This window comes from Antrostomus carolinensis, unplaced genomic scaffold (genome assembly GCF_000700745.2).
Source record: "Antrostomus carolinensis isolate BGI_N321 unplaced genomic scaffold, ASM70074v2 scaffold6710, whole genome shotgun sequence".
NCBI lineage: Eukaryota > Metazoa > Chordata > Aves > Caprimulgiformes > Caprimulgidae > Antrostomus > Antrostomus carolinensis.
The window spans coordinates 67,529-81,896 of record NW_010290466.1 but is presented as its reverse complement, the minus strand read 5'-3'; the positions used below and the strand labels follow the sequence as shown (position 1 = coordinate 81,896).

At 37.2% G+C, this 14,368-nt stretch overlaps 1 protein-coding gene across 1 annotated transcript in view; it reads right to left on the bottom strand.

Annotated features, from left to right (window-relative positions):
* LOC104529063 (sodium-driven chloride bicarbonate exchanger) overlaps window positions 1–14,368 on the bottom strand; it is a gene marked incomplete at its 3' end in the record, with an annotated part of 83,128 nt that overhangs the window by 37,414 nt on the left and 31,346 nt on the right. Inside the window, exons 3-4 of the mRNA XM_029086310.1 lie at window positions 12,630–12,776; window positions 2,975–3,113 (exon numbers count right to left, since the gene is read on the bottom strand). Of these exons, the coding sequence (XP_028942143.1) occupies window positions 2,975–3,113; window positions 12,630–12,776 (286 nt within the window). The remainder of the gene's footprint in view (window positions 1–2,974; window positions 3,114–12,629; window positions 12,777–14,368) is intronic.

Sequence of the window (14,368 nt, the reverse complement as noted above, 5' to 3'; positions counted from 1 at the left end):
GCAGGAATACTTTTGCTCATGAGAAACGTTATCGAAGTGGAGAATGGCAAACCTCGGAGTCTTCCAACTGCTGAGCAAAAAAAACCAACAAAAAAGTCTAGAAAAGGACTTACTCTTCCAAACAAACTAAATAGGAATAGAGGAGATTTACCTATAGAATACCAAGCTTCAGTCAAATCTTACCCATGGCTCCCTTTGGTATGTTACTACTATGATCAACCCAAGAGAATGTCTCAAATACTTTTATGCAGTTTGCTCAAGATATTTTGGGAAAAATTTTAAGCCTGAACTCTGCATGCAATTGCAATCAAACTGAAAACACAAAGATACAGATTTACTGCATTAGAGTCATCCCAACCCTTAAGTCCACGCAGAGCTTGGTTAAATGAACAGAGAATCACTTAATGCCATCACTCGTATTAAATGCCATTAAAGACCAAGCCTTCCTCTGTATCGTTGGTATTTAAATTCATCTGCCTGGAACTATGTCCAAAGCCAAATAGCAGGACTTACAAATACTGACAGTGGCATTGTCCACACCAATGGAAAACATACAATAAAGCTGGAAAAGCAAAAAACTCAGAGTGTACTGTCTCTATACCATGCTTTTAATCAAATCAATATTTCTAAAGTCCTGAATCAACCACTGGTATTGAAAATGATCCATTATATTAGCTGGTAAGTATATGATCTTGCGTACTAAACACCACCCCATTTCTATTACTCAAAATCACCTTGTTCTTTGTGTATGATATCCTTACCTATTTCTAGAGTAACAATATCTCCTAACTTCTTATCATCAGCATGTTTCATTACTATAATCCTATTTTTGTCTTTCAATAATAAAGTCATTTAGTGAGACTAATTCTTCAGAAGTTAGTTGCCACTACCTTCCACAATAACAGTTTAATGACCTGTTGCACCTCTTCAATTAGTTTCTCACCCACTAATATAATTTTTACACAAGAATAGTGTTTAAGTAATAAATTCTCATCAAAATCTTTACTAAAAAAAAAAAAATCGATCTGCTGTTTGTCAAAAAAACAAAAATCAATTATCTGATTAAACAGCATTATTGAGTTAGTCTGACATGATACACTATTGTATTGCATTTTATCCAATTTTCCACCTAGCTCCAAGTCTATAATTATTCTTTCCTTCAAATATTGTTCTAAGCCTTGCATAGCTCTGAAATCTGACCATCAGGCCCGGGTCTGTTCTGACCATTTTTATCATTTATTGAAGTGTTGCTGTGTTTGCTACAGTACAACAATCCACTTGATAGATTCATAGAATGATGAGATTTACTATATCCATGAAACACATGTTCTTTCAGCTTTCTACGATAGAAATTATTGCACCTTTTTATTGGCATAGATAAAACACTTCAACGCTTGCCTTCATTTTTAATTTGGTCCTTTCACCTCCTCCTTTTCTAACAGCTGGCCTCCTCATGTCAAATGCTGTCTGAAATTTCTGGACCCAAACTAAAAAATTCATTTCTCTTGACCAGTTCTTTCTTCATGGCAGCCCCACTCTTTCTTTGTTTTCACTTTATTTCTATAGCTAAATAAATTTTTACTCGTCTTTTATGAGCTCTAAAAATACAGTTTTCTAGGCTGTTTTTTAACTGTCCTTTTTCAACAATCTCAGCTTGTTTCTGTTAAACATTTTTGATTCTTTAGTTCCCAAATGACAACTGGTAAAGTTGTCTGTATAGACAGAACAATCTAAATAGAAATTTCTTTATTTCACCTATTCATTTCAAATTCTATCTCGATTAAGTATTCATGTTCAGAAACACAATTCTTCGATGATTTGCACAGGGATTTTTTTTTAGTTGAGCTAAAGAATCTGCTATTTTCCTGCTTAAAAATAACATAAGCCACAGTGACACATTTTTAATTACAACAGAAGCTGATACCCTCCCTACAAGAGGTCCTATATATTCCTAATCAGTATGAGAACATTGCAGATTATTAACTTGATTAGATTTTCTCTCTCTGAATATTAATAAGATTATTTAGGAACACTACTACATTCATTTTGCAGCACAATCCCCATATGAAAATTTTCTACATGTAAAGATCTATATTTAGCATCTGTCTATACCTCTTACAGACACATAAGAGAAAGTCATAGAAAATTCTGTGGCCTTCTGGGAAAGCAAGAATTTGCAGTAAAATTAAAGGCAAAGCTAACAGCCATATTCATGCCAAACAGTCCATATACATAGCTCCCCTCAAAATCCTTTCACAAATTCCACAAGTTTTATCCTACCGACACCAAAGATGTGGTCCACAGACTTCTGGGGACCACTGAAGAACACTGTCAACAAACGCTGGCAGGGTAAGAGAGAATTAAGGTTCTAAGAAGAAAATGGAAGCAAGGATTGCTGGGAAATGTAAAGTCTTAATGAAACGAAGCAAGTCATCTCCCATTTAGCTGCTTAAGGAAACAAACATTTAAAAACAAAAGAAGTTCTGTTCCAACACGAGCTTTTTCAGCAGAAAAAACAGTCTTTTCGCACTAATTTTGTGGAAACAAAATAATCAAACACTGAATACGGAAAGTCTCAAAATCAACTGTTCATTGATAGTATAGAATATGGTAAAATTTTACTGCTCCAAAAGTAATTTCAGGGTAATTTTATCAGTTTCTTGATGATTCAAACAAAAATGAAGTTTGAAGGTTTCTTAAAATGATGAGCTAAAATATGAATAAAACCAGTATGTGTTTTTTTCCCTTGGTATTCATTCTGACCTATATTTCACAAATCCAGATGAAAACATTTGGCTCTGAGAAACGACAAACGCTGTAGTAATACTAGCAGTCTAAGGATTAAAATTATGGTTTTATTTAAGCTTTATATCCAAAATCTGTTCCTGAGCTTGCCACAGCTTTGAAATCATTCCACAATACACCAGCAACCAATAGGCACAGATAATTTTTTAAAACTCACAAAAACACTCACCTTGCTGTCTCCCTCCACTCTGCATCCTCTCCTTCACGCCAACAAATTTCATCAAGCTCAGTAAAGAGATCATGAGGAATGTGTTCCTCGTCATCATCTTCTGTTCCCAGAATAAACTGCACCCTTTGTGATGGGGTATCTAGGGAAAAATAAAAATATCAAGTGCAGAACACCAATACCAGCACAATAGCAAGCAAATACATAAAGTTTCTTGAGATTATCCACTCTTTTATCCAAATCACTTGCTGCCACATAGACAACATTACTATAGTTATGCTGTAAGAACATTTACACACAAACACCTTCAGACTGAGACCTCTTTATTTACTGTAGTTGTCTAGTCTGATAATTAAACAAACTCATCTAAAGGTAGAATGTCATGTACAGAAGTAGTGACTACTGGAAGCTGGAATGGTACCCCACAACAGCAGAGATAGAGCTGATAAATGTCTTTTACTCCAGTGTTACAAAAACTACTTTGCCACATTGTAAGTCTAAATCTACAAATCTAACTCAGCTCACAAAGCTGTTATACTATATGCAAATTCTTTGTTTTATCTACCAGGAGAAAGAAACCTCTCAAACGTCAATATACAACTGGGAACTTCAAAAAGACTACACTATCTACATCTACCATCCCCTGCCGGTAAACTCTTTCTGCATGGTTAGGCTATTCCAGATGAACAAATTGTTTACCCATCGCCACTTCCCCATTTTATTCTCCCTGTCTCTGTCTTCCTTTTACATTCCTATTATCAGTTATTTCTCTCATAACCTTCCAGTGCAAGCCACTAAATATATTTTGGAGACATAATATTCTTTTTTCATATCACTCAGAAAATTTCCAGAACTCACAGAGCATGTATATTCAAGTGTTCATAGCTCAAATGTTGTAAGTTGTTTTCTGTTTTTTTAAAAAAATCCCATTTGCTTATTTAAATGCAAATCTCAAATGTGGATGAAATGCAGTTGCTCTAGGAATACATGGGTATTTTTTCTGCTAATGTATTTTAGATATCTGAGAGGAACCACAATTCCTTTGTGAGAGATGTTAGGAACCAGGCTGCCAGTTAATAAAAAAATATATTATGCAGAAGAACAGCTCAGCAATTCCTTGAATATTGCCTAAATGAAATTCTGTTCTACAACCATGTTTGTAAGACAAGGTACACTATTTTCCATCTAGCAGTGAAGAGCGTAACTGCATAGGATCCTCAAGCTCCCTGAATCTTGGAAAAACTGAGATGACAGCACTCACTGAATGCTACAGCACTTACCAAAAATAATTTAATGGGCCACTGACACAGGAGATTAAGTTCAGCAGCAAAGATACCTTTTTTGGTAGCAGTATTAGTCAACTTGCTATAGCAATGAAATAGAAACAATGCATGACTGTTTTCATCTGAGGTCTATTTCCTTAAACGGTGTAAAGATATAGTATGGTCAAGGCTACTTACTCCTCACAAAGCAAGGAAATGAAACCCAGGAAGAAGTATAGGAGAGGAGGGAGAGAGAGATGGGCTCAGGTACTACTAAGCTCTAGAAAATGGAACTGCAGGGGGACAGCCAAAGGGACAGAAACTACTTTTGGTGAATCATTAAACAACCACAACAGTGTCCTCCACCTTACTTTCTTTTATTATCCTTTTCTCTCACTCTTCACTCCTCTTTTTTCTTTAAAGACAATTTCAACCTCTATTCTAGATCCCCTTCCAGCCTCTATATATTAAAAATTCTTTATGTTCCTCATATGCATATGTTGGCACATTCTAGAAAAGGAGAAAGTAAATACAAACATCAAGATTTAATCTGAGACTAGAAAGTACATTCTGGTCAAGAAATGTGCAACCTGATAAGACTATTTCCCAGAAGAACAAAATTCAACGAGATATGAACTTGCAAAGGACAAACACATATGACTAGTGACAGAACAAGGAAAACAAGCTCCTTTGGTAGAGAGCTGGACTGCAGTGAGAATCTGAAAATGGGAATTGCCAAGAACATCCTGTACTCTTGATAAAATCAGCACTAGAACTGATTTACAGCAACAGTTACTGTTAAGTAATAAATGAGCAGAGTTGTACAGCAGAGCTGCAGTTTCATGACGGTTCTGATACTCATGGAAATGCATGCTTTCAGTGAGCAGGAAAGCAGAGGATCAGAAATCCCTTGAAATCAGGTGCGTAGTAACACAGTAAGGAAACACCTTACTGTTGTGATTTGCTCTTACTGGGTCTTCTGTGCAACATACAGCTACTTGACTGACAACAGTGAAGAACCTATATAAATTACAAAGTATGCACTGAATTCTTCTTCCTTGTTAACCCACAAGTAAAACTAGCTTCTAGATTCTGGCTGTCTCTCTTTGCCACTGTACTTTGTACTGGTGTCTGAAACCTGCAAGCCACAGCTTGATTTTCAGGCGCCAAGCTGGAAACTAAAAAAAAAAAAAAAAAAAAAAGATTATTGTTTGCTTTGTAGTACAATAATTTTATTTCAAGGACAAAACCTTAAGAGAATTAAACAATAGGAACACTATATATATATATTAAAAAAACCCCAAACAACCAGATCTGTTGCTTCTACTTACAAAACTAAGCTAACAGTATTACTCATGGGAGCAACACCAGATGGATTTGTCTCTTATTCACAGGAGTAATAAATACCAAATATGTCATTAATGTGTTATATGGAAAATGAGTAATATGTGATTCAAAAACAGTATGAAAAAATACTTCAATTGCTGACTGTCAAACTATGACAACTTGATCCTCACTGTAAAAGCATAATATTTGCAAACTAGTACACTCAACTTTTTTTCAAGTCTAGGAAAACAGAAATTGACTTGAATATTATCTGTGTCTATCCTTACTTCAAGTAGTATAGCCAGTGTAAAAAAAAAAAATCTTTTGTATCATTATTGCTGTTTCTAAAAAGTAATGAAAGTAATCTAGATTAAGCTAAAAAAAAATAAATAAATAAGATTAATTTGTTACCTCAGGATTTCTATCACTGCAGCTGTTTTATAGCAGAACACAGAGATATTGGTAGCAATGTGAATTTGAAGTTCCACAATAAGCAGCTGATGATTCTCCCTAGTAAATGACTTATTACCAGTTCAGGAAATCTTCCAGGACCAGTTGGGATTGGTCAGAAAGTCTGGCACATGACAGCAGCCTAGACAGAGTACTATCAACAGCCACCCATGCTTGGCTAATGAGCCATCCCAGTCAGGAGAAGCTGAGGTGGCTCTCTGTCTGCTGTGGCTCTACCAGCCCATGGGAGCTTCTTGCCCCTGTGTTATACCTGGGTTTCTCTGGGCTTGTGCTTGCACCATCCATACAGCATTCACAGAGACACCCAAACTACCTCCAACTCATTGCATACATGGAAAACCTGAGTATTCCAGGTTTAAAAATCTGTGTCATTCCACTGTGCTGTTAAAGGTTAAAAATTAAGATCTGGTGGATATGCTGTTTTTGAAAGCACAAATTCACACCGGGATTCAGTGCTGTAGAAAGGAAGTGACCTTGCAGAAACGTGACATACTGCTCACTACTATGAGTCTTTGTAAAGTCATTAACATCCCTAAAACAAAAACAAGATATGGGCATAGCCATGCCAAAAGAGCAGAACTGAAAGACAGAACTACTAATAACCTAATAATTCCCAGAGGGTAACAGGAAGAGCTTCTCTCTGGAACACCACTGAGTGTAGGCAGGGGAGAACAGTGGCCTACATGACTATCCCACCTTGCAAAACACAGGTAGGAAAGAACTGTAACTGGCATTTAAACCATCCGTAAACACAACCTCAGTTCTGGGTCAGGATTGCTCCCTCTTGCCTAAGGGAACAAGGTGAAATCAACACTTGAGGTGGGGTAAGAAAGAAGGATCATTCTCAGTCCCTCCACATAAATTCAGCCCAGCAAATAACCCACTGCACCACTCAGAGTGATCCACATCTCCTCCTCTGTGAGTGCCAGGATTTCTCCTGGGACAGTCTCCCTGCCATCAGGCAGAACTACACACAGTCTATCCAAGCCATACCACAAGCAGAACACAGCCTTGGGTATGTACTCAATGTATTCCAAATTTTGTCCTCTGCTCTTGATAAGCTCTAGAAAGGGTGCAAGAATGTATTTCTAGTAACACTTTATTAGCTGAATTGTCAGAACAGGTTTCTGTATTTCTAAGCCTGTTGAGAACCTGCATTTAAGGGTAGTACTTGTAGGTTAATACTTCTTACGGGTGTCAGTAGACATAGGGGTGAAAAATCACTTTTTCTACATTAGAAAACATGATAAACATTAAGATAAAATTTATGTTACAAAAGTTCACATAAAATAGTAAACAGTACAGACAAGATTTAATCCATGCCCCATGCTCCTGTACATTGATATTAAAGTAATATCAAATATACAAACTTTTGTTTTTTGATTGCTCATTGCATAGGACAGTAACAACTCCTTTCAAACAAAGAGGAAATGGTGTGAAAAATTCAAAGTATCACAGAAAAGAAAGGATCATTTCACACACAAATATTCATCATCCTCTTCCTCGTGCTCACCAAGGAAGTGGTGGATGGGGGCTCTCCCCCTAACTCCTTCCTGTGCAGATTGGACTTTGACCTTCAGGTCAGCAATCAGTAAAGGCAGGGATTATAAATCACTTTTTTTTTTTAATTAGGAAACATGGTAAAAATTTTTAAAAATTTACATTACTAAAGTACACATAAAGCAGTAAACAGCCATACAGCACATTTCTGAAAATCTCTTCATGGACCTTAGAAACTATGTGTTAGGTCAGGAGAAAGTATTTCCTTGCTTGCTCCTCTGGCACTTTATCCCTATACATACGATCTTGTTTACATGAAGCACTCTGCCTTTTCTTCACATGAATTGTCTCCATCACCTCAGGGCTACGACAAATAATCTTATGTTTTACATTTGACAATATGGACAATTCCCAAGCTTCAATTATCTTCTTTTTGCTAGACTCTTAAAACTACAGCTATGATACATTCTTTTAATCCAGATTTGCTGCAATCTGTTCCACAGCTGCCCAGAGACTCAAATTCTCAAGTTCATCCTTCAGCAGACAAGTCCTGAAGTTAAGCATAGGAGAATTCTCTTAACAGCTGTACTCTTTACAAATAATTAAACTGCCCCATTAATATCCCTTTGAGGTTTGATGTTAGCTACCAAATAAAGTCAGCTGAGTCCTTTCATTATACTTCCTTCAAGCCCCTCTAGTAACCAAGAGAAGTTCCCCTTTGCAATTCACTTCTTCGCCTGTATTACCTTCAGAGAGCCCTTCACAAATCGTGTGTGAAAACCTAAAAACTGTGAAAAAAACCTAAAAACCGTGTGTGAAAGCCTAAACTCTGTTAGGCTCACCTCCAGGGCTGCTCAGCTTCCCTTGCCACATCCAATATAATGAATTACAAATTTAAGCCTCTTTAAAAACAGAGATTATTAAAGAATCTTAAAAGTCAACCTTGCACCAGCCCCCACAGTGTCTAGTCCTAGTATACCATAGTATGCTGAAATCAAACCCCAGTCCTCACAGCTGTGTTAACGTCACCCTCACAAAACCTGTCCTTAAAGACACCCTGCTAAGAGCTAAGGTATCCCTATTCCACTCCATTTTAAAACAGACACATAAATCTAACTGCGAGTACAAGAGAGCTGTTTCACTAGTTACGGGCAAAAAAAGGTATCAAAACCCACTGAAAATTATCACTAAAATCCACATGCATACCAAGTAAGTGCAAATCTACCAGCCAAAGGGAAATCTGCACCAGACTTTCAGAGCCACCACCACCCACTGATGGAGCAGTCCCTGCTGGCTGTGGCCCTGCAGCCCACTGGGGCTGGCACCTGTCACCCTCCAAGCAAACACCACCAAAGAGCTGCTTTAGGCTAGAAACAATTTTTTTGCCAAACCAGTTTTAATTTGCATCAATTCCCTAATTTAATTCACAGATCAGCCATGATAGTTGCCCCACAAGGAAAGTTTAAAGCAGGCATGAAACTGGGGCCTTAATTACAACAGCAGCATTTCAGCTGGGAATGGTAAACCCCTTCAAAAAATTATTAGACAAAATGGTGGAAATCTAGATCTTGAAATCGCTTAGCTTACAATTTTTACTACCCAAAAAAGAATCTCTAGGAGCAAGCCATGTAATCTGCAAATTATGCAACTCAAAGGCACATCATTATGGCAAAATTTAAAAATCTTGTACAATGTCATCTCGTGAACAGGCAACAGACAGACAGTGAGAATCAGGTGTGGGGAAAACAAAAATAAAAGTTGAGTAACTGATCTGTGCCCCCAAATGACAGGACTTGTATTCTTTTTATTCCACTGACTATGTATTCTACATATTGTTTGTCTACAAGCTCCGAATCTGCACATTGAGAACACTCAGGTTATTTTTGAAAACTGACAGTAGGAGCTCAAAAAAAAAGTTTATGAGCTGACATTAGAATATTCTAAAAAAAATCTGTTCTCAGCAGAAACATTCCCTCAGAAAGTACCTGGTACAGCTTTTCCAGCCAGGATTCAAAAGGATTACCAGGAAGCTTCCAGCCATGGGCATTACACTGAATACAGGTGTTTTCTAGCCATGTTGATGCAAAGAAAACTGTTTAATAAATTTTTTTTCACTGTCCACTGGGCCTGCACAGCCCCACAGCACTATGTGCACGGTGCAGCTCCCTGAAGCAGTGACAGCAGAGCACCTAATGGTACTTCACAGATGAAGTTATAAATTATGAAAAAAAAATAATGCTTCATCCCATGCTTGGCTAACTGAGAAGTCTGGAGCACCTCATGTCTGAATATTTCAGGCCTTGTTCAGCATCACTGTAACTCAGTTGTTGCATCTTTGACTTTTATTATACCTTCTTTCATATTTCACTGCTTCAAAACCTGCTAATTTATTCTCTTGTATCATAAAAATCCTAATGTATTTTTCTGACTTACTTCAAAGCACTGGGGTCTATCAGCTGGTCTCACAGTGCTTTTTTTCTTTTTCTTCTTGCACCTGCTCGTTCAAATGTTTCTTCTTTCTCCTCCTCCCCCCCAGTTCCTAAGAATACAGCCTCCTACTATTCAGCAGAAATGTGTTAAAAGGGGTATATGGTGAGAGGGAGTTAAGCATTTCTGCATGTTCAATTAAATCAGAATGATTCATAAATTAAGGGACTATTTTGCATCTGCTCTTTTAGGTAGCACAGTCCCTCATATTAAGTTACACATCAAGAGTAGGAAGTGCATTTGTCTTCCCTGTAACTTCCTTCAACCTCTGGGTACTGTTATAAGCTTGTGGTCATGCAAAATGAGAGCTAAGAAGCATTAGTGAGGTTTACTGGATTCAGATTTAGTGCAGGAAGTATCTGTTGCTCCCTCTGTGCAAATAAAGCATAGAAAAAGTATGCCGATATTCTCTCGAAAGGCAATGCTTCTCCCCAAGCAGCACAACAACCTGTTTGAAACTCCTGTAAGGAAAATCCATAGTAAAAGCGAGGATGTGGATACAGACTACAATTAATCCCTGTATAATTTTGTCTGCCTGCTCTGAGTGTGCTTAACCCCTCCATCACTGTACAATCTTCAGATTTGCCTTCATAAGGCAAATCTGTTTCACTGCTGTCTGTGGGATGTCACAATTCTGCCTGGATGGACAGATGTCAAAGCTCAGTCAAAGTCCAGTTCTCTGGACCAACTTCCAGCAGTGAGATAACCAAGGTGAAAAATCCTCAGATTTTACTACTTAGGTGTTATTTCAGGGTAGAAAAAATTGGTATTTCCCAATTTTTCTGAATGTCTGGTAGTTCTGTCTTTGGCTCCTTTTGAATTATCACCCAAGTATTTCTGAAGAGCATCTCCAGCATTCTGGATCCAGAGATGACTTGCATGTTTCTGGCCTATAGCCTGTCTGTCCTGGGTTTTGTAAAAGTAGTAGTTTATGTGACGTGACCTACACACCTTTTAATTGGTAGTTATAATACCTTCACAAGGGAAAGTATGACTTACAAAAGTGCAGTCCTGCTCTTATTTCAAACACTTGCCTGTAGACAAGTGCTGTGAACACCAATTTACAAATGCACTTCAGAAACATCCTTTTCACACTACTGCTACTCTAGATTTAGACCTCTCTTGAACATAGGTTGATTTTCACTTAACACAGAACTCCATTAACAGTGCAATTGACTGTATGCACAATTGTCAAAGACTATTAAGGACAGATTCAGCCAGTTAATTTCTTTTTTTTTTTTACTTTTGACATTAGGAAGGACACAAGCCTAGGTCCCCAGAAGTTGAAAAAACAGCTAAGTTCTCAGCCAAAATGTGTCACATACTGGCACTTAAATAAAATGACTCAACAGAAGACATTGCTTCATAGTTTAAGATATCTCTCTTCTTGGCTAATGTAACCTTCAATTGTTTCTTTTTAATCTGCAATGTCAGTTATGTATATATGCATATTCTTTTTGAAAACTATTTTAATAATTTATGAACTTTGTTGTTTTCCAATAAACCAGTTCCAATATAGTATTGGGTCTCTGTACATTTGAAATACATTCCAGGCAGAACCACCACAGCCAATTTTTTCTTCACTGTTCAGTCTTCAAAACATAACTCATATCTACCAAGTTTGAAATAGTCTTGACTGTTTCATTCTCAGTATAATTCATTGTGAAAGATTTGAGTATTTCAAGCTCTTTACAATATACTTAACCATCAGCCCTTACAATCTACTTGCTCCAAATCTTTCTACATACATAATACAAACTGTGGATTAAAAGAAAGTCTTATAATTACTATTCTGTAACCTGAAATTACTTTGGCACATTTCCCTAATGATTTTAAAATATTCTTCTGTTGCACACTGACAAATCGTTTTCTGTATGTGCTTCCGTTATATTTTCAATAATAACTACAGCTTTGGACATTCCAGCATATGCGCTTTTCATTTTTGAATAGCAAATAATATTTTCATGAGTTTTGAGACAAAGCTTGACTAATTTATTCACGATTACCTTTTTTGGTTCTCTGTAATGTTTTTTTAATTTAAAACTTTGAGAATTTTAGGAGTTTTTTATCAGGTTCGTTTATTGAACAGTATTTTTTCACGTTTGCTCTCAAGTCCTCAGTTAGCAGACTCATCTCACAATGGCACATTACAGTGTCATGTAAGGCAAAAGGCAAACACAATCTGGATGACAGTTCATATCTGATAAAACACTGCAGCTTCAGTAGCATGCACATTATTACAAAACTAACTGCAAAGAACCACAACTCCTCTGCATTATGTTTTAGGGGTAAATAGTCCAGAGCTTTCACTGAGGGCAGCTAGTGGCATAAAGCACTTAGCCCCTCTCAGTGGCAGTGGCAGTCTACCTTTATGAGAACACCCACAGACAGGCTCCTACAGTGGTAGAAATTACTGAGATTTCTCATGTATTGACTGGCTGCTGCCCTTCATCAGAGGAACAAATCTGGGCTCTCCAGCAGAGACTGGAAAGGCTCTGATGGGTTCTCCAAAACCCCGCTGCTAATGTGTCCAATCCATAACAGGACAGAACATGCAAATCATACTGACGTTTATTACTAAAAGATCTATGCAAAAATAAAATTTATCTTACCAAAGGGAGGAGACTCTCTCCCATCTTCCAATCCTGAATCTCGCTCTCTGTCTCTCTTTCTGTGTTTATGTCCACGGTGCCTATGGCGTCGGTGACTTTTTCGTCCACCCAGTGGCACATGAACTCCAATGAACAATGTTCGATGGCCTACAGGTAAAAAAATGTTACCTTTTAAAAAGGGGCTGTGCCAACTGAATAACAATACTAATAACCATAACAACATTAATGGTATAACAATTATTGTAATTGTGTAATTATATAATATTGATTATTCTAATGTTAATAGTCTTCACACTATTGATTACAGTAATGATGATGTAGTGTCACAGATATACAATCCCTTGATACAGGAAAGAATCCCAGTATTGAAGTTGTTATGAAGCAGGAACTGATTTTTTTTTTCCTTCAAATGTGCATCTCTGTGTGTGAACTTAAAGCCAGACAGGTGTTCTGTAAAATGTCTTCCCAAACAGTAGCATGAAGAGACACATGGATCTCTTTGCATTGAACATTTGGTAAAGTTGCTGTTTGCTTTATGTGTAAAGGAACTTTACAAAATTCATTGCTACTTATGAGCCAAACCTTGACAGAATTCTTGTGGGAAATTCACTGAAGGAGGAAAAAAAAAAAAAAGAAGAGACTGAAAAAACAATAAAACACTATGGAAGCTGGACTGCAAAATCCCTGTATAATTTTATGTGCTCACATCATGCTCACACACTGCTCGTAGCTTAGGGTGCTTTCATTTCTCCTATTTTATTTTTTAATATACATAAGAAGGTTCACATTGCCATGTCTGCCACCATCTCTGAGCCTTTGAGCCTGAGGAATTTTATGTTGCTGATCAAGTCCAAAAGATTTAGCTCTCTTAGCTGTGTGGGCTAACAGGATCAGAGCACAGTAAAGCATTTAGAAGGGGGAGAGCACAGGGGGAATGTGCAGAACAAATGGGCAAGGAATCATGACTCATTCAGGCAGGTCCCCTACATTTACTCAGCAGAAAGACACAGTCCAGATTACTCATCTCACATAACATTTATTTTCTCCTTGAAATGAGCATAACACAGCTAGTGGATAATTGCTGCTTTGCTGCAACCATTCAGCAGTGTCAATCATCTGAAAAAGGTCAAGAACATTAAACTAAGGTAGCACGTGATCTCTAATCTCACGGAGACTCCAGCAGGGGCAGAAAACACAGCAAGGCAGCATTTGTCGTAATACATCAAATAAATCCAAGGTTGACAGGAATTCTCTGCAGAGGCAGAGCCAAAAAAGCTGGAGAAAAGGCTCTGGACACCATACTAGTTACTTCCTCAACTTTGATTCATGTAGATGAGACTAGAAAGCAAAGGCATCAATTTTTGGGAGATTATTCTTGTAAATTCACAAGATTTTTCTGAAACAAAGGCCACAGGTTGAAATTTTTAATATTTATTAGATACCTCTTTCCTTTTGCTTATTACATTTAACCCAAGAAATAATTTAAAGAGAACCACTGACTTCTGTATTTCAACTGCATTGCAATCAGTAGTGCATGAAACAAGGAAAAATGTATTCTGTAAAAAGAATTAATTAAAAAAAATACTGAAGGACAGCAGTAACATAGTACTCAAGATTTCCTTGTCCTCCTTCCTTGGGTAGAAAAAAACACAAAACAACATTTTGAAAGGAACAGGGTTACCCTTCCTAAGACTTTAATAATGTCCAGAGGTGTTTTTAATTTAACAATTTAATACATT